Consider the following 21,403-nt stretch of genomic DNA (forward strand, 5'->3'; position numbering starts at 1 on the left):
CTGTCTTTTCCATTGGGGCCCTTACTAATTGTAGTCATTTTAAATTGCTGATGTGAAATTTCTAGCATTCCTTCCATATCATACTATGGTTCTGATGCTTGCTCTGTCTCTTCATGCTTTTGTGTTTTTTTCATCTTTTAGTATGCCTCATAATTTTTCTGATAGCTGGAAATTACATATTGGATAAAAGTAACTGATTAGGTATATAAGCCTTTAATGTTTATCTGGATGGGGGTTGTTATGTGTTTACTGTTTGGTGTAGCTGTGTGTCAGAGGCTAAAATGTTCTCTAGTGTCTGTTTTGGTCTCTCTAGTGTACTTGGGTTTCTCTACAGATGACTTCTTAAATAAGATTTAAAACAGGCACTTTTACAGTTGTGGTGGTAAATTGGGGGGAATAGGGTTTCAAGGTCTTAGGATTAGGTTTCAGTCTTTTAGTGAGCCTGTACCCTGTAGTTGTGGATTTCATAAGTGCTTCTCAGTTTTGTTTTGTTTTGTGCCTTTCCATACTTAAGTCAGACAGGAAGGCTAGAGAGAGCTAGAATTGAGTTTTTCTTTTCCCTAAGTTGATTAAGCCCTGGTAAAATAGTCCCTTTTGAGGGCCAGCCTTGATAAGAAACACAGAATGCTCTGGTTCGTTTCTGTGCCCTCATTGAGAAGCACAGGGGATTATTCTCTGGTCTTCACTGAAAACTAATAGGGCACCTGGGGGTAAAATTTATAAAAGTTTTGGGTTTCTCTAGGACTGGGCACCCTCAAGTTCTTAACTCTCAAACTTGTACACACTGAGCCTCTAGCAGTTCTTCAGTTATATCTCAAGTTCTATTCCAATGCTGGTTCTCATGGAGGTTTTTGCTGTGTAAGCTGTGATTTTTTATATCCACATGTCTGTCTCCCCAGTTTAGGGAGCAGCAGTTTGCCCTGTGACCCCAAGTCTCTGATGGATCTAAGAATTGTTGGTTTTCAGTTTCTTCAGTTTTTGTTTTCAGATCATTTTGAGAATGAGAGTGATGACTTCCAAGCTCTTTACATGGTTGACCAGAAACCAAAGTTCTCTTATTTTTTTGCTTGGATAACGTATCTGCCTTTTCAGTTACCTTTATTAGGGATGACATGGATATATTCCAGTTCTGTTCCTTTAACTTCATTTTATTGCATGTATTCCCTGACGCAAAAAGTTGCCTATTTTAGTACCTATGAATTAATCCATTTTATATCTTTCCATAGTCAGAAATAATTTTGTGTATTGTCTACATCTGGAATAAATACACTATTGTGTGTTTTAAAAAAATCAACTTAAAGCCCACCCCCCAGCATAAATACAGGGCTATTAGTGGGAGGTGGGGATGCACAGACACTTGATACATAACCTGCTAGCAGTATGCCATGCCCACCAGTTCTGTTGGGGGCTCACCTACTTCAAGCCTGCTTGTCTCAGCCCGGTCTAAGGGCAAATTTTGTTAAAGCCATGAGTGTGCCTGTCCAGCTGCAGTGTGCATAGCTACTGCCCCTACACTGTGTCCAGCCACTGTGCTGCCCCCAGCCACCTTTGTGTTCAGATCCCGGCCATGCCCAACCATTGATGTGCACTATGTCCAGCCTTGTGCCCATGACCGCTCTGATGGCACAGTCCCCAGCTTCCACAGTGCTTTGGGGGACTAGATTAGGACTAGTGGCCCAGCACAAATTTTGCTTTGGGGGACTAGATTAGGACTAGTGGCCCAGCACAAATTTTGCTAATACAGCCACCCCACTCTGAAGTTCCCCAGCAGGCATGCCCCATCAGAGCTGGCCTGCCTGGCTCCCACCAACACCACAGAGAGCAAGCCTAGCCCACAACAGGCAGAGAAGCAGACAGACGACTGCACTAAAAGTTGAAGTGTCTCAGAAAAAATAGGGCATAAACAACACATATAGGATACTCTCCTGAAGTGCCAGCTTCTGATGGTCAAGGGACACTCCACTGCAGGGCATTCCAGGGCCTCTTTTTCATAAAGTCACTACTTTGAAGAGCAGAAGACAGCTGACTTTCTTAACACATATAAACAGACATAGGCAGACAAAAGGAGGAGACAAAGACATTTATGCCAAATGAAAGAACGGACAAGGCCACAGCCAGAGATCTAAGCAAAACAGACACAAGTAACATGCCTGATAGAGAATTTGAACCACAGTGATCATAAGGTTACTCACTGGAATTGAGAAGAGAGTAGAAGGCATGAGGAAGACCCTTAATACAGAGATAAGGAATAACATAGCAGACATAAAGGGCTTAATAAATGAGATGAGAAACACAGTTGATGGAATGAAGAGCTGGATGCAAGAAGCAGAGGAATGAATTAGTGGCCTGGAAGACAGAATAATGAATATAATCAAGCTGAAAAAAAGAAAAAATAATTATGCAAAACAAGAATAGACTCAGGGAACTCAGTGACTCTGTCAAGTATAATAACATTTGTATTATAGAAGAAGAAAAGAGAGAAGGGGGGAGGCAGAAAATTTATTTGAAGAAATAATAGCTGAAGACTTCCCTAATTTGGGGAAGGAAACAGGTATCCAGTTCCAGGAAGCATAGAAACTCCCATCAAAATAAGTAAAAGCAGATAAGACCAAGATATATTGTAGTGAAATTGGCAAAATATAGTGATAAAGAAAAATATTTAAAAGTAGCAAGACAGAAAGAAGACAGTAACTTACAAAGGAAAACCCATAAGGCTAACAGGAGATTTTTTTAAAAGATTTTATTTATTTTTTTTGACAGATAGAGATCACAAGTAGACAGAGAGGCAGGCAGAGAGAGGAGGATGCAGGCTCCCTGCTGAGCAGAGAGTCCGATGCGGGGCTCGATCCCAGGACCCTGGGATCATGACCTGAGCCGAAGGCAGAGGCTTTAACCCACTGAGCCACCCAGGTGCCCCTAACAGGAAATTTAAAAAAAATTTTTTTAAAGATTTTATTTATTTATTTCACAGACAGAGATCACAAGTAGGCAGAGAGGCAGGCAGAGAGAGAGGGGGAAGCAGGCTCCCTGCTGAGCAGAGAGTCCAATGTGGGGCTCCATCCCAAGACCCTGAGACTATGACCCAAGCCGAAGGCAGAGGCTTTAACCCACTGAGCCACCCAGGCGCCCCAGGAGAAGGTTTTTTAACAGAAACTTTGCAAGACAGGAGGGAGTGGCATATATTCAAAGTAATGAATAGAAAAAATATGCATCCAGGAATACTCTATCCAGCCAAAGTTGTCATTCATAATAGAAGGAGAGTTTCCCAAAGAACAACTAAAGGATTTTGTGACCACCAAACCAGCCCTGCAAGGTATATTAAAGAGGCTCTTTGAGTGTAAAGGAAAAACCAAAAGTGACAGTGTAAAGGTGAGAAACACAAAAACACTAAAAATGAATATTTCTATAAAAAATCAGAAGGGATAGAACTAAAAGGAACTAAAAAAATAGAAGGATATAAAATATAAAAACATGTACCTGAAATGTGGGGAGGAGAGGAGAAAAGAATGGGTTTAAGCCTAAACAACTATCAACTTAATACAGACTGCTGTATGCAGAAGAGGTTATATACAAGCCTAATGGTAATCATATATCAAAAACCACCAATAAATATGCAAGAATAAAGAGAAAGAAATCCAAATATATCACTAAAGAAAATCATCAAACCGTGAACGGTAAGAAAGGATCAGAGAAAATCCTCAGAAGCAACCACAAAACAAGAATAAAATAACTAGGGGCGCCTGGGTGGCTCAGTAGGTTAAAGCCTGCCTCTCTGCCTACTTGTGATCTCTCTCTGTCAAATAAGTAAATAAAATCTTTAAAAAAAAAGAATAAAATGACTATATATGCATAGTCATTTTATTCTTTTATATATATATGTCTATGTATATATAAGAATAAAAGTAAATATATATATGTATATACATATATATATTTATTTTGAATGTAAATGGACCAAACACTCCAATCAAAAGACATAGGGTGACAAAATTGATTAAAAAAACAAGACCCTCCTATATGCTGCCTACAAGAGACTAATTTTAGACCTCAAGACACCTGCAGATTGAGAGTGAGGAGAAATATCTATCATGCAAATAGATGTTAAAACTGGAGTAGCAATACTCATATCAGACAAAATAGACTTTAAAACAAAGTCTGTAACAAGAAGCAAAGAAGGACACTATATAATAATAAAGGGGACAATCCAACAAGAAGATATAACAATTGTAAATATTTATGCACCCAATATGGGAGCACCCAAATACATAAAACAGTTAATAAGAGACATAAAAGAACTGATCACTAGTAATATAATAATAGTAAGGGACTTTAACCACGCCACTTATATCAATGGACAAATCATCTAAACAGAAAAATGAAGAGACTATGGCTTTGAATGACACATTGCACCAGATGGATTTAACAAGTATATTCAGAACATTCCATCTTAAAACAGCAGAATACACATTCTTTTCAAGTGCACATGGAACATTCTCTAGAATAGATCACACATTAGGCCACAAAACCAGCTTCAACAAATTCAAGAAGATCGAAGTCTTACCATGGACCTTTTTGGACCACAATGCTATGAAACCGTAAGTCAACCACAAGAGAAAATATATGGAGGTTAAATAACATGCTGCTAAACAATGAATGGGTCAACCAGGAAGTAAAAGAAGAAATAAAAAAGTACATGGAAACAAATGAAAATGAAATACAGTGATAAAAAACCTTTGAGATAAAGCAAAAGTGGTTCTAAGAGGAAAGTTTATAGTAATTCAGGCCTACCTCAAGAAGGAAGAAAAATCTCAAACAACCTAACCTGACACCTAAAGGATCTAGAAAAAGAACAACAAACAAAACCTGAAACCAGCAGAAGCTAGGAAATGCTAAAGATTAGAGCAGAAATAAATAATGTAGAAACTAAAACAAACAATAGAACAAATCAATGAAAACAGGTGCTGGTTCTTTGAAAAAAATCAATAAAATTGATAAACCTCTAGCTAGACTTACCAAGAAAAAAATGAGAAACGACTCAAGCAAAATCACAAATGAGAGAAAAGACATAACAACCAACACCACAGAAATGCAAATAATCGTAGGAGAATATTATGAAAAACTATATGCCAACAAATTGGACAACCTAGAAAAAATGGATAAATTCCTAGAAACATATACACAACCAAAACTGGAACAGGAGAAAATAGAAAATTTGAACAGATCCATAACCAGCAAAGAAATTGAATCAGTAATCCAAAAACTCCCAAGAAAGAAAAGTCCAGGACCAAATGGCTTCATAGGCAAATTCTACTAAATATTTAAAGAAGACTTAATACCTATTCTTCTCAAACTATTCAAAAAAATAGAAAAGGAAGGAAAACTTCCAAATTCATTCTATGAGGCCAGCGTTTCTCTGATACCAAAGCCAGATAGAGAGTCCACTGAAAAAGAGAAATATAGGCCAATTTCCCTGATGAGTATATATGCAAAAATCCTCAACAAAATACTAGCAAACTGAATATAACAATACATTAAAAAAATTGTGCACCATGATCAAGTGAGATTTATTCCTGGGTTGCAAGGGTGGTTCAATATTTGCAAATCAATCAACATGATACAACACATCAGTAAGAGAAAGGATAGGAATCATATGATCATTTCAGTAGGTGCAGAAAAAGGATTTGGCAAAGTACAGAATCCATTCATGGTAAAAAGCCCTCAACAAAGTAGGTTTAGAGGGAGCATACCTCAACATAATAAAGGCCATATATATAAAAAAAAAAACCTACAGGTAACATCATCCTTAATGGGGAAAAGCTGAGAGCTTTTCCTCTATGGTCAGGAACAAGACAGGGATGTCTACTCTAGTCACTTTTATTAATCATAGTACTGGAAGTCCTAGCCACAGCAATCAGACAACAGAAATCAAATACAAATTGGCAAAAAAGAAGTAAAATATTCACTTTTTGCAGATGACATGGTACTCTATGTAGAAAACTTGAAAGACTCCACCAAAAACTGCTACAACTGATAATTGAATTAAGAAAAATCACAGGACACAAGCTCAGTGTACAGAAAACTGTGGCATTTTTATACACCAATAATGAAGCAACAGAAGGAGAAATTGAGAAAAGAATCCCATTTATAGTTGCACCCCAAATAATAAGATACCTAGGAATAAACCTAACCAAAGAGGTGAAAGACCTGTACTCTGAAAACTATAAAACACTGATGAACGAAATTGAAGATGACACAAAGAGATGGAAAGACAACCTACAGAATGGGAGAAGATATTTGCAAATGACATATCTGATAAAGCATTCCTATTCAAAAATGTATAAAGAATTGACACAACACCCAAGAAACAAATAACCCAACTGAAAAAATGGGCAGAAGACAGGGTGCCTGGGTGGCTCAGTCGGTTAAGCATCTGACTTTGGCTCAGGTCATGATCTTGGGGTCCTGGGATTGAACCCTGCATTGGTCTCCCTGCTCAGTGGGAAGTCTGCTTGTCTCTCTCCCTCTGCCCCTTCCCCCATTCCATGCACTCTCTGTCTCCTCTCTCAAATAAATAGAATCTTTTAAAAAAATGTGCAGACAGTTCTCCAGAGAGGACATCCAAATGGCCAACAGACACATAAAAAGATCCTCAACATCACTTATCAGCAGGGAAATGCAAATCAAAACTACAATGAGATATCACCTCACACCTGTCAGAATGACTAAAGTCAACAACACAGGAAAAAACAGGTGTTGGAGGATTTGGAGAAAAAGGAACCCTTGTACACTGTTGGTAGGAATGGAATCTGGTGCAGCTACTGTGGGAAATAGTACAGAGGTTCCTTGAAATTTAAAAATAGAACTACCCTACTATCCAGTAATTACACTCCTTGGTATTTACCCCAAAACTACAAAGACACTAACTCGAAGGGATACATGCACTCTGATGCTTATAGCAGCATTATTCACAATAGCCAAGATATGGAAGCAGCCCAAGTGTCCATCAACTGATGAATGGATGAAGAAGTGGTACATACACACAACGGAATATTATCCATAAAAGGACTGAAATCTTGCCATTTGCAGTGACATGGATGGAGTTAGAGAGTATAATGCCAAGTGAAATAAGTCAGAGAAAGAGAAATACCATATGATTTCACTCATATGTGGAATTTAAAAAAACAAATGAGCAAAGTGAGAAAGAGAAAGAGAAAGAGGGGTAAACCAAGAAACAGACTTAACTATAGAGACTAAACTGATGGTTACAAGAGGGGAGGGTAATGGGGGGATGGGTTAAATAGGTGATGGGGATTAGGGAGTGTACTTGTGATGAGCATCAGGTGACATATGGAATTGTTGAATCACTGTATTGTATGCCCGAATCTAATCGAACACTGTGTGTTAACTGGAATTAAAATAAAAATGAAAAAAGTAAAAATCAAAAGTAAAAATCAACTTCAAAACCTTATCTGGAATTATTGCAGTATTGTATATACTGTAATTTTATATTGTTTTCCATTTTGATATCTGGCGATCTCTCAACTGTTTACCAAAAAGCAGTTCTTATATTTGTGTTGATTTTGATTTATTAACACTTAAATTATTATAGTAATTTGTATCCATTGTTAGAATCTCTATTGTTATTCCAGTGCCACAAAATTTTAATGATTGTTTCTTTGTAGAAGTTAAAATCTGACAGGATGTTTGCCATTTTTATTTAAGAAAATGGAAAATTCATAAATATGTACAGTTTAAATAACATGCTACTGACCAATCAGTGGGTCAATGAAGAAATTGAAAGAATTTAAAAACTACCTTGAAACAAATGAAAATAAAAGTGTAACACACCATAATTTATGGGATGCAGCAAAAGCATTTCTAATAGGGAAGTTCATCTAAAGAAACAAGAAAAGTCTCAAGTAAACAACTGAACTTTACACCTGAAGAAGAAAGAAAGCTGAAAGTTAGTTGGAGGAGGAAAATGACGGAGATTAGAGCAGGAATAAAAGAAATAGAGACAAAAATATAGTAGAAAAGATCGATGAAACTAGAATTTGATTCTTTGAAAGGATTAATAAAATTGACAGACATTTAGCTTGACTCACCACAAAAGAGAAAGAAAGAGAGAGAGAGAGAACTAAAATAAAATCAGAAATGAAAGGGGAGTTGTTACAAAATTGATACCACAGACAAAGGATCATAAGAGACTACTATGAACTAATATACATTAACAGTTGGACAACCTAGAAGAAATGTATAAACTCCTATAAACATATAACTTACCAAGACTGAATCAAGATGAAATAGAAAATCTGAACAGACCAGTTACTAGTAAGGAGATTGAATCAGTAATCAAAAACCTCCCATCAAACAAAAGTCTTGGATCAGGTGGCTCCACTGGTGAATTCTAGTAAACATTCAAAGAAGAACGAATAGGAATCCTTCTGAAACTCTTCCCAAAAAACTAGAAGGGCAGGGAACTCTTCCAAATTTATTTTATGAAGCCAGTCTTACCCTGATCCCAAAACCATACAAGAAAAGATTATTATAGGCCCATATCTCTGATGAACATAGATGTAAAAATCCTTGACAAAATATTAATAAACCAAATTTAGCAATACATTAAAAGGTTCATACACCACGATCATGTGGGACTTATTCCAGGGACGCAAGGATAGTTCAAGGTCTGCAAGTCAGTCAGTGTGATATACCTCATTAACAAAATGAAGGATAAAAATCATATCATTTCAGTGGATGCAGAAGAAAGCATTTAACAAAATTCAGCATTCATTTTTTACTAATACTCTCAACAAAGTGAGTATAGAGAGAGGGAACATACCTAAACATAATAAAGGCCGTATATGAGAAGCCTACACCTAATGTCATACTCAATGTTGAAAACCTGAAAGCTTTTCATCTAGTATCAGGTACAAGACAAAGATGCCCACTCTCACCACTTTTATTCAACATAGTTTGGAAGTCCGAGTCAGACTAGTTAGGCAAGAAAAGAAATAAAAGGTATCTAAAGTGAAAAGGAAAGGCCTAAATGCTCAGTATTTTATCTTTATATAAAAACTGTTGAGAGGGGTGCCTGCAAGGCTCAGTTGGTTAAGCATCTGCTTTTGATTCAGGTCATGATCTTGGGGTCCTGGGATGGAGTCCTGCATCAGGCTCCCTGCGTGGTTGGGAGCCTGCTTCTCCCTCTCCCCCTGCCTGCTGCTCCCCCATGCTTGTGCTCTCTCTCTCTCTCCCTCTCTGACAAATAAATAAAATCTTAAAAAAAAAACCAAAAACCACTGTCGAGATATATATCACTAAAGGCTCCACCGGACTGTTAGAACTAATAAATGAATTCATTAAAGTTGCAGTATACAAAATCATCATGCAAAAATTTGTTGCATTTTATAAACTAATAATAAAGCATCAGAAAGAGAAGTTAAGAAAACAGTCCCATTTACAATTGCATCAAAAAGAATAAAATACCTAGGAATAAATTTAACCAAGTAGGTGAAAGACCTGTATATTGAAACCAACAGGACATTAATGAAAGAGCTTGAAGAAGACCCAAAGACATGGAAAGATGTTCCATGCTAATGGATTAGAAGAATTAATATTGTTAACATGCCCATATTACACAAAGCAGTATACAGATTCAATGCAATCCCTATCAAAATTCCAATGGCATTTTCACAGAAATAGAAAAAACAATCCTAAAATTTGTATGGAACCATAAAAGACCCCCAAAAGCCAAAACGATCTTGAGAAAAAAGAACAAAACTGGAGTTTATCTTGCTCCCTGATTTAAAACTATATTAACAAAGATATAATAATAAAAATAATATGATATTGGCATAAAAACAGCCATATAGATCAGTGGAATGAAATAGAAAACCCAGAATTAAACCTAAACATATGGTCAATTAATTTACAGCAAGGGAGGCAAGAATATACAGTGGGGAAAAGAGAGACTCTTTAATAAATGGTATTGGGAAAATTGGATCGCTACATGCAAAAGAATGAAACTGAACCACTGCCTTACACCAGACACAGAAATTAACTCAAAATGGTTAAAGATTTGAATATGAGATCTGAAACCATGAAGTCTTAGAGGAAAACATAGGCAGTAAGTTCCTTCCCATAGGTATTGGTGATATTTGGTTAAACTGATACCAAAGGCAAAAACAACATAAGCAGAAATAAACAAGTGGGACTACATCAAACTAAAAAGCTTCTGCACAGCAAAGGAAACCATCAACAAAATGAAAAGACAGTTCGCTGAGTGGGAGAAAATATTTGCAAATCATATCCATTAAGGGGCTAATATCCATCCAATAGAACTTATAAAACTCAATAATAAAAAATCCAATTAAAAATACGCAGAAGTTCTGAATAGACATTTTTCTAAAGACATTCAGATGGTCAACAGTGCATGAGAAGATGCTTAACATCACTAATCATCAGGGAAGTGCAATCACTTCACACCTTTTAGAATAGCTGTTATTAAAAAGACTGAAAATAAGAAGTATTGGCCAGGATGTGGAGAAAAGGGAATCTGTGCACGTTTGTCGGTGGGGATGTAAATTGTTGCAGCCAGTATGGAAAACAGCATGGAGGCTCCTCAAAAACACCTTAATTTAAAAATATATGTGCACCCCCCATGTTTATTGCAACATTATTTGCAATAGCCAAGATATGAAAACAACCCAAGTGCTAACCAATGGACGAATAGATAAGGAATGAAACGTAGACACACACTCACGCTCACACACATGATGGACTGTTACATAGCCATAAAAAAGAATGAGATCTTGCTATTTCTAGTGACGTGGATGGACCTTGAGGACATTATGCTTAGTAAAATAAGTCAGAGAAAGACAAATGCCATGTGATCTCTCTTATATGTGCAATCTAAAAAGAAGAAACTAAATGTATAGATACATACAGTAGATTGGTGGCTTTCAGAAATGTGGGTGGGGGGTGGTAGACATGGGTGAAATGTGTTTTTGTTTTTATTTTAAATAAATTGAATTTTTTAAAAGAATTTATTTATTCATTTGACAGAGAGAGATCACAAGTAGGCAGAGAGGCAGGCAGAGAGAGAGGGGGAAGCAGGTTCCCCGCTGAGCAGAGAGCCTGATGCGGGGCTCGATCCCAGGACTCCGGGATCATGACCCGAGCTGAAGGCAGAGGCTTAACCCACTGAGCCACCCAGGTGCCCCCAAAACCATGATTGTTTTAATTTTAGTTTCTCTGAATTTTTAAAGCCCCCCTTTTCCTTTTGTTTAATAAATTATCTACTAATGTATTTTTGCTGTTTATCTCTTGGGATCCAATTTGAATGGTTCAAAATATCTCTTTATATATCATGGCTATTACTCCTTTGGAAAAAAATTACAGAAAATTTTTCACTTGTTTCACTTTCACAGCAGTCAGAGTGGTCTCTCTTTTTTTTTTTTAAGATTTTATTTATTTATTGACAGAGAGAGAGATCACAAGTAGGCAGAGAGACAGGCAGAGAGAGAGGGGAAGCAGGCTCCCTGCTGAGCAGAGAGCCCGATGCGGGACTCAATCCCAGAACCCTGAGATCATGACCTGAGCTGAAGGCAGAGGCTTTAACCCACTGAGCCACCCAGTCGCCCTAGAGTGGTCTCTTCTGACTGGCTTGTTCTCTTCCTCTGTCTCACAGGGCATGGGTGTGGCCCAGATACAGTTCGGTGTTCTGTCTCTTGTTCAACAATTCTTAAAGAGTGGCCTGGCACTTCCTGAGACCCTGTTGAGGGGTCTGCAAGTTCAAACACTATTTTCATATTAAGATATTATTTGCCTTTTTCACTTTCATTTTTTAAGGATTTTATTTATTTGAGAGAGGGAGGGGAAGAGAGAGTGAGTGAGCGCATGAGCAGGGGGGAAGGCAGAGGGAGAGGGAGAAGCAGACTCCCCACTGACTTGAGTAGGGAACCCCATGCGGGATTTGATCCCAGCCAGCACCCTGGGATCATGACCTGAGCCAAAGGCAGATGCCTAACCAACTGAGCTACCCAGGCGCCCCTTTCACTTTGAGTTTATTGTGAATATACAGTGGTGTGTTTTAGAGGCTATGTGACATGTGACGATGTGATTGCTGTGATGGTTGATGGAATATGTGAAGCAGGATCCAGCTGTCCTCTATGAAAGCAAACATTAAAATCATTTTCAAAATGCCTCTCACTAATTTTATTTTGGAAAATACAGGCTCCTCCTCCCCAAATGTTAATGTATAGTGATTGGAGTGTTATTATATTTAAATACATTAATAAATATTTATTTTTAACATTCCTGGGTTTTACTTTCTCATAAAGTAAATAGTTATAGCTAGAACCTGTATACATAAAAGCTCTTTAAGCTTCTCAGTAATTTTGAAGACTAGGGGCACCTGGGTGGCTCAGCCAGTTAAGCCTCTGCCTTCGCTCAGGTCATGATCTTGGGGTCCTGGGATCGAGCCCCACATCGGGCTCTCTGCTCAGCAGGGAGCCTGCTTCTCCCTCTCCCTGCTGCTCCCCTGCTTGTGCTCTCTCGTTCTCTATGTCAAATAAATAAAATAAAATCTTAAAAATTTTTTTTGAAGACTAAAGGGATCCTGAGACCAAAAACTTTGAGAGGGGCTGTTCTGGTACTGCCTGCTTTGAGTCCTGTCTTTGCTCATAACCCGTACTTATCTGTGAGGATGACTCCCCCCAGGTGAAGACTACGTTGTGAGGAGTAGCACTATTATTTCCTCCTGGGGTTTTTTACCTGCAATTTTGGCAGATAGAGAAGGTGCCTTGGGTTAAGGATTGGCCCAAACCTCTGAAATCAGTACCTCCTATGGCATCTTAGAGACTACACTGCAAGGTTTGCATTTCATTCCTGCTTCTCAAAATAAAGTAACTAAAAGTGGAATTGTACTGTGAACTGGATGGTTTACTGAGCTCTCTCTCTGTGTCTGGAACTTGGGAACAAAGATTTAAGTTACCCCGTCCTCAGGTAACTCAAAGTACAGAGGGTAGACAAAAATTGATTTTCTCATGTGCATGTCAGTTTGTATCACTTTTAGTGTTATACTTAGGATTGTCTTAATTTTTTTAAATGACATGATAGTATTCATATCTTGGTTCATTCTGTAATGACCCTCTCAAGCTTTTCTTCCTCTTGCATTCTCTCTTTTCTGCTTTTGCAGCATCTGGCCTATATTACTTACACAGAGTGCCATGTGCAGGTTGACAGATATTTTTGTGGAGCAAAAATAAGAAACAGAAAAGTTTATTTACTTCTTTGGGCTTCTTAGCATGGGAATGTGTGGTCCATTTTTATATTTTCACTGAAGGGCCCGTGTACCAGCCCACCCATTGGTTTATACATTTGTTTTTACCAAATGGGCTAGTTGAGATGGAATTGTTAATTTATTTGAACCAACAGATGTCAGTGTCACTAGTAAAACAAGATGTCAGGGGTGCTTGGGTGGCTCTGATGGTTAAGTATCTGACTTGGGCTCGGGTCATGAATCCCAGGTCCTGCAGTCGAGTCCCGCATCTGACTCCCAGCTCAACGGGAAGTCTGCTTCCCTCTCCCCCTGCTTGTGCTCTGTCTCTGTCTCTGTTTCTCTCTCAAATGAATAAATAAATAAAATCTTAAAAACAATAAATATTTTTAGTATATGTGCTGCCGAAGCGAGCACATTAAAAACAATAAATAAAACAAGATGTTAGGAAGGTATACCATACACTAGCACCCTCCTCTGCCATGCATACCTGGCTCTTTCAGTACAGCCTTTGGGAAAATGCACCCCCCGCCGCCTTCTCAAATCACCCACATTTATTTGTTTTTTTTAAAGATAGACTTATTTATTTATTTATTTGACACAGAGAGAGAGAGAGAGATCACAGGTAAGCAGAGAGGCAGGCAGAGAGAGAGGGGGATTCAGGCTCCCAGCCGAGCAGAGAGCCCGACGTGGGGCTCGATCCCAGGACCCTGGGACCATGACCCCAGCCGAAGGCAGAGGCTTAACCTACTGAGCCACCCAGGTGGCCCCCAAATCACCCACATTTAAACAGGAGGTAGCAAACTGCCTTCCTATATAGCCCTTTACTCCTCTCTCTTCCAGCCCACTGCTGCTGCACTTACCTCTTAAAAATCATGTTGTTGTTGTTGTTGTTGTTTTTAAATCATGTTCTTCCTCAAAAACCACAGTGACTCCATTGGCTTCCCAGGTCCTTCACGATCTAGCTCCATCCTTTTGCTTACAAACACCCTGTAGTCAAGCACAAATGCCAGCCTCCTTCTCAAGCCTTTGGCCATCCCCCCCACCCCCCCACCCCAGGTCTGGAATACCTTCTCTCCTCCAGGAAGCCTTCTCTGGCTTACAGTCTCCTCTCTGTTTTCTGAATGCCAGTTGCACTTTTATTCTAACGGTTTAGCACTTAGGTGTTGTGTAATCACATTTTATGAAAGTTCTCTCCCCAACTAGATCATAAATTCCTTGAGAGTAGTGACAAGGTAACAAATATTTTTTTGTATCCTCAGTTCCCTACCATTGTGTACAAGGAATAGATTTATTGAGTGTCAACCATATAAATATGTTGACTGGCTATTAACTCTTCTTCCCCAACTGGAATCCTCCTCAGTAAGCATTTATTGAACACCTACCCTGGAACAACACTAGAGTTGCTGGTACAACAGAAAAGAAAAGGACATGTGGTAGTCATAAGACTTAAGTGGAAGAGATTATGCAATCAACAGACGTCTGAACAAAGGAGGTGTTGAGGGAAAAGCTTGTTTGAGCTTACTCTAGGTGGACTGAATGGGATTTCATCAGGCTAAAAAGAGGATGGGGACCTGGATGGAATTGTAGATAGGGTCTGAGCAAAGGCACGGAGGTGTAAAAGTAGGTGGCTTATAAGGAGTAGAATAAATTTGTGGCAGAGGATAAGTCTAGCCGAGTAGATGGGGTCTAGATTAGGGCCCTGAACGCCATGCAAAGAAATTTAAACTGACCCTATAGGCACTGGGGAGCCAGCTTATGATTTAAGCAAGAAAGTGACAGAAGGCACTAATGCCTTTAAGCTAAGAAAGTCAGCTGTGTAACACAGATAGCAACCAAACATTTTCTGGATTGCCCTCCTCCCTGGCCCTCCGTTATGTGACAAGCCCTATATGTATGTAAACTGCTAGTTGGGATAACATATCAAATCCCCATACTTTGTTCCTCTCCTACCCTAAATTCTGGCTATTTCAGGTTTGTGGCCGTGTAAAAGTTTGATTTATTCTAGATGTGCTATTCTCTGGACTGACATGTCATAGTGAAGCCACAGACTGTCATGGAAAGAGCCCTGGGCTTGGAGTTTTAACTGCGTATGGGTTCAAACCTCAAGTGTAAGGAACTTCATTTTCTCATTATTCTTCTGCTTTAATTTTTTCTCTTCAACTTTTTTATATCTGCAGAGTAAAACCAACGGTTGTACCGAAATGGGTTATCCATAGGCAAATGACAGACTTGCGTTTTACCAATTGTGTTTATTTCCTTTGTCGGACTCTTGTTTATAGCATCTGTTTTGCTCTATTTACTTGCTACTTCTAATTTTCTTTTGTTGACCCCTTATTTCTGTGTATTTATTAAGGAAGCACTTTATAACCTAAACAGTGTACCAGATAGCTGCTCCAGGAAATGTTTAGAATGAGGCAGCTCAATTTAGCTGGATTGTTGTGTGTCAGTGGGTTACAGGAAAGAGTTCGTAAGGTCCCCATGGGGAAACTGAAAAGTTTTCCAGCTTCTCCTTTGTGAGCCCTCATCCTGTAGTGTCATTATTTTGTTTTAATGAATTCCCAGAACAATAGGTACACCCATCTGAAAATATGACCACAGGACATATTCCAAAGCCAGACATAAATTATTTTTGGACTCCCTATACTTTTTCTTCCCATGATTTGTGTGGCTAACATAAAGTTGCTGGCACTGTGTATTTTACCGCATTTCCTGAATGAAACGTGCAACCAGTGGAGAGAGAGGAAAAGAATTCTGCATTATTTTGCAAATTTTCTTACTTTTTTTTCTTATTCAGTGCTAGTCACTTTATGGGATTCACGGGTGTTTAGTAAATATAAACGGAAAGAAAACCTATTGAGTTGTGCTACCCTTTTAACCTGAGTTCCTCTCCAGCTAAAACGATGTATGTTTGTTTTTAGCAAAGATTTCTAGAAACCCGCAAAGATTTCTAGAAACCCGGAATACCTACTCTTGAGATAAAGTGCTTTTTGTAGGTTTGTTGAAGGTGGTAAATCCAGAGTTAGACAAATATTAACTACAAATATTGACTCTGATGCCAGCTGCATTTAAAAAGGACAGATGATGTGGAGGGTGAGGGCAGGGAACATGTCTTGTTTGGATTTTATGGGTTGTGTTTAAGGTGATGTTATTTCTGGTGTATTTTTCATTTTCATCCTGTTGAGTTTGAGGTAGCAGTAAGTGTCAGGCGGAGTTCTTGGGAATTCAGGACTAGAGCTCGAGGTAGAGATGAGAGTTAGGGATAGCAGGTTTCTTTAGAGGATCCACTGAAATAAATCAGATTAAGGTGGAGAAGGATCTGTGATCTCAGTTAGATCCAGAACAAAGTAAAGGGGCCCTTTCTTTTTTTTTTTTTTAAAGATTTTATTTATTTATTTGTCAGAGATAGAGAAAGACAGAGAACACAAGCTAGGGGAGCAGCAGGCAGAGGAAGAAGCAGGCTCCCTGTCGAGCAAGGAGCCTGATGTGGGACTTGATCCCCAGACCCTGGGATCTTGACCTGAGCCAAGGGCTGACGCTTAACCGACTGAGCCACCCAGGGCGCCCCTTCCCCCCCTTTTTTCTTAAATAAAAAGTAAAAACACTTCTTCCTATATGGCATGAGGGAAGACAGAATTTCAGGATTCTCCCATGTTGTTAGTAATAGGGAAAAAATGCTAAGGATCCCGCGGTAGGTCGGTTTCCCTAGAAGCAGCAACTGAATGCCCAGATTCTGTGTAAGCACGTTTGTTGTGGGAGGTGCTCAGAGAAGGGGAGTGGAGGGAGCAGTAGAGCAGGGGAGAGTCCCGTGAGAGCGAAGGATTGGCATGCAGCTGCGAAGGAGCCCAGCTAAGGCCACGGAGCATGGGTTCTTAGTATCCTAGGACCCATTTGATCCACAAAGCAAGGTTAGAGTTCTTGTAGCTGAGGAAATGATTTTCCTTTTTTTGTTTTAAAGATTTTATTTATTTAGTTATTTGACAGAGAGAGACAGTGAGAGAGGGAACACAAGCAAGGGGAATGGGAGAGGGAGAAGCAGGCTTCCCGCAGAGGAGGGAGCCCGATGTGGGGCTCAGTCCCAGGAACGTGGGACTGTGACCTGAGCTGAGGGTAGATGCTTAATGACTGAGCCACCCAGGCACCCCAGGAAATGGTTTTCTGATCAGTAATTTTGTACATTATTCATACTTTGGATACATGGCGCTACCTTCCCTACCTGACCATACGTCCCGTGTAAGCATGGTAATGTTCCTGGGGAACTTCTTATTGATGTCTGTACAGAGTTCACACTATTTGTGCATATTAAGGGAGGGTGCTGGGAATGCATTTCTTTTCTTTATATTTGTCCTTATCCATAAGTGAATGGCAGATTTCCCTTGGGATATCTGTTCTCTTGGTTTCGACTATCACCTTGATGTTGATGACTCTCAAATCTTTGTCTCTCAATCTTCATCTCATCTGGCCTACCCAGCTTCATTTTTGTATCTGTCCCACTGTCCTGCAATGATTTGTACATAACAGGTGGTTCATAAATGTCACTCATACTTCAGTCAGGCTGGTCTCTATTAGAAGCGAGTTCTTATGAAATTGAACGCATGATTTAGAGCTTGACTTTTTATGAAATATTAACTGGGCAAATACTTAGCCTCTCTGCGCTCCGTGAGTTTCCTCATCTGCACTAGGAGTGATAATGCTATAGCATGGAAACATTGGAAAAGTTAAGTGAAAGAGTTCAGTTTAAGCATATAGCCCAGTGCCTAAAAATTGATAAGTACCTGGTAAATATTGGTTATTTTTTTTTAAAGATTTTATTTATTTATTAGACAGAGATCACAAGTAGGCAAAGAGGCAGGCAGAGAGAGGAGGAAGCAGGCTCCCCGCTGAGCAGAGAGCCCGATGTGGGGCTCGATCCCAGGACCCTGGGATCATGACCTGAGCCGAAGGCAGAGGCTTTAACCCACTGAGCCACCCAGGCACCCCAAATATTGGTTATTTATCCTTTATGCTCAGCGTTTAAAATATTTATCTATTATTCCAATTTTCCAGCCCTATTGCTTAATTTATCCCATCTAATTTTTCCACATTCATCATATATAATTCTGATAACCTAAAAAAAAGTAAGAAGTTTCTTAAAAGAATTGGAATACTTCAAAAGGAATATTATTTGCCAAACCCAAAAGAATTCTGCTGACTATGATTTTGGATCAATATTTCATTAAAAAAGGGGGGGTAGGATTAGGTGAAATAAAGTTGACTATAATGCTATTTTTAAAAATCAATATATTGAGATTTTTAAAAAAAGATTTTATTTATTTATTTGACAGAGAGAGAGTGAGAGAAGTAACAAGCAGCGGGGGTAGGAGAGGGAGAAGCAGGCTCCCACTGAGCAGGAAGCCCAATGTGGGGCTTGATCTCAGGACCCTGGGATCATGACCTGAGCAGAAGGCAGACGCTTAATGACTGAGTCACCCAGGCGCCCCAATATACTAAGATCTTTTGAGTAAAATTTATAATCAGAAGATTCACACTTGGGATATAGGAAATGTTTCATCTTTAATATTAAATTCTTGAACACAGAAAAACATTGAACAGCATAGCATGCCTCTTTCCCCCAGTATTTCTGAGCATCTGCATTGTGTTATGAGCTCTGGGAGAGTCAGAGCCATGAGATAATATTTCTCTACTCCTAAATGGCCCACACATTTCTTAGTACTGACGTGTAGGTTTTATTTCACTTGATTACTTATGAACTCCCAGGAGTTTTGTACACACGTCCTCATTTGGTTTGCTCATTTGCATGGTTCTCAAAAAATGGCCATCAACTACATGGTAAGGGTAGAGGCACACTACATCTGAACCGTAACTGAATAGACTAAGTAGTTTGCATGTCTATATTGTCCAAGTAAGAGCATGAAAGAAGACCTAAGAATAAGTGGTAACCCTGAATAGACATTTTCCCAAAGAAGACATACAGGTGGCCAACAGACACATGAAGATGCTCAGCATCACTCATCATCAGGGAAATGCAGAGCAGCACCACAGTGAGATATCACCTCACCCCACTCACAATGGCTAGTATCAAAAAGATGAGAAATAACAAGTGTGGGTGAGAATGTAGAGAGAAGAGCACCCTTGCGCACTGTTGGGAATGTAAATCGGTGCAACCACTGTGGAAAACAGTATAGAGGTTCCTTAATTAAACATAGGAATAACATATTGTCCAGTAATTCCCACTACTGGGTATTTACTTAAAGTTTAAAAGCACCAATTTGAGAAAGATATGTGTACCTCTGTGTTTACTGCAGTATTATTTACAGTAGCTATGATGTGGAAGCAACCCAAGTGTGTCTATCGATAGATGAATGGATAAAGAAGATGTGGTATATATAAACATTGGAGCGTTACTCAGACCTAGAGAGTATTCTGCCAAGTGAAATAAGTCTGACAGAGAAAGACAAATACCATATTATTTGTCTTATATGTGGAATCTAAAAAACAAAAATGAACAAAGAAACAGACTCAAATCCAGAGAACAGGTAGTTGCCAGAGGGGAAGTGGCTGGGGGATGGGCAAAATAGGTAAAGGGGATTAAGAGGTACCAACTTTCATTTATAAAATAAGTCACAGAGATAGAAAGTACAGCATAGGTAATATAGTCAGTAATATTGTAATAACATTATATGGTGACAGATGGTGACTACACTTACTATGGTGAGCACTGAGTAATGTATAGAACTGTTGAATCGTTGTGTTGCACACCTAAAACTAGTATAACATATGTCAACTATACTTCAATGATAAAAAATAGAGTTGGTAGTAACCCAAAAGGGGAAAAATACCCAAATGTCCATCAACTGATGAACGGATAAACAAAACGTGGTCTAGCCATACAATGGGTACTATTCAGTCTGAAAATGGAATGGAGTACTGGTACGTGCCAGAACATGGATGAGCCTTGAGAACATTATGAAAAGTGAAAGAAGCCAGACACAAAAGGTCATAGATTGTATGATGATATTTATATGAAATATCCGGAACTGGCAAATCATGGAGGTGGAGAATAGCAGTTATAAGGGGGTGGGGGTGGGAGGGAGTTATGTTTACTGGGTACAGAGTTTCTGTTTGGGACGATGAAAAATTTCTGGAAATGGAGAGTGATGATAATTGCAAAACATTGTAAAAGAGCTTAATGCTACTGAATTGTCTAGTTTAGAATGGTTGAAATGGTGAATTTTATGTATATTTACCACACTTAAAAAAAGAAGGGTAAGTGGTAAGGGGCTTGAAGGTCTTTGTTTTCCTTTCTGTGCAGGAGCCATGGATAACAGAGGCTTTCAGCAGGGGAGTTTCAATAGCTTCCGGAGCAGCTCCAGTGATGAAGACTTGATGGACATTCCAGGGACAGCTATGGATTTTTCCATGAGAGATGACGTTCCTCCCTTAGATGGAGAAATAGAAGGTATTATTACTGTTGATGACAATTTATCTTTTTAAAACTTATTTTTATTTTTTATTTTTTTTAAGATTTTATTTATTTATTTGACAGACACAAGTAGGCAGAGAGGCAGGCAGAGAGAGAGGAGGAGGCAGGCTCCCTGCCGAGCAGAGAGCCCGATGTGGGGCTCTATCCCAGGACCCTGACATCACGACCTGAGCCGAAGGCAGAGGCTTTAACCCACCGAGCCACCCAGGAGCCCCTAAAACTTATTTTTAATGTACACACAGTAAAATTCATTTTTTCCCCAGTGCAATCATAGTTTTAACACCTGCAGAGACTTTTGTAACCTCCACCACTGACAGGTTACAGAACAGTTCCATCCACACCCCAGAGAGCTCCCCCTTGCTGTCCCTTTGCAGCCAGACCTCCTCCACCCCCCCAACCCCTGGTAGCCACTGATCTATTCTCTGTCCTTGTATTTTTTTCTTTGCTGGAATGTCAGATGCATGGAGTCACATAGTATGTCGCCTTTGAGACTGACTCAGCCCATTGCCTTGGAGATTGATTCAAATCGTCCATCCTCTTTTTTTTCTTGCTTAGTATAGCCTGATGTGGGCTCACTGGGTCATATGGGAACTGTATGTTGAACTTCCTAAGAAACTGCCAGACTGTTTTCCAGAGTGGCTGTA

At 39.2% G+C, this 21,403-nt stretch overlaps 1 protein-coding gene across 1 annotated transcript in view; it reads left to right on the forward strand.

Annotated features, from left to right (window-relative positions):
* The window catches only part of LOC308337353 (uncharacterized protein), a gene marked incomplete at both ends in the record, with an annotated part of 34,006 nt that extends 13,236 nt beyond the window's left edge, over nt 1–20,770 (forward strand). The window contains one exon of the mRNA XM_080795499.1: nt 20,589–20,770. Coding sequence (XP_080651625.1) covers nt 20,589–20,770 — 182 coding nt within the window. The remainder of the gene's footprint in view (nt 1–20,588) is intronic.
* Between the last annotated feature and the right edge of the window lie 633 nt (nt 20,771–21,403).

Source organism: Martes martes (assembly GCF_963455335.1).
Source record: "Martes martes genome assembly, chromosome: X".
Lineage (NCBI taxonomy): Eukaryota > Metazoa > Chordata > Mammalia > Carnivora > Mustelidae > Martes > Martes martes.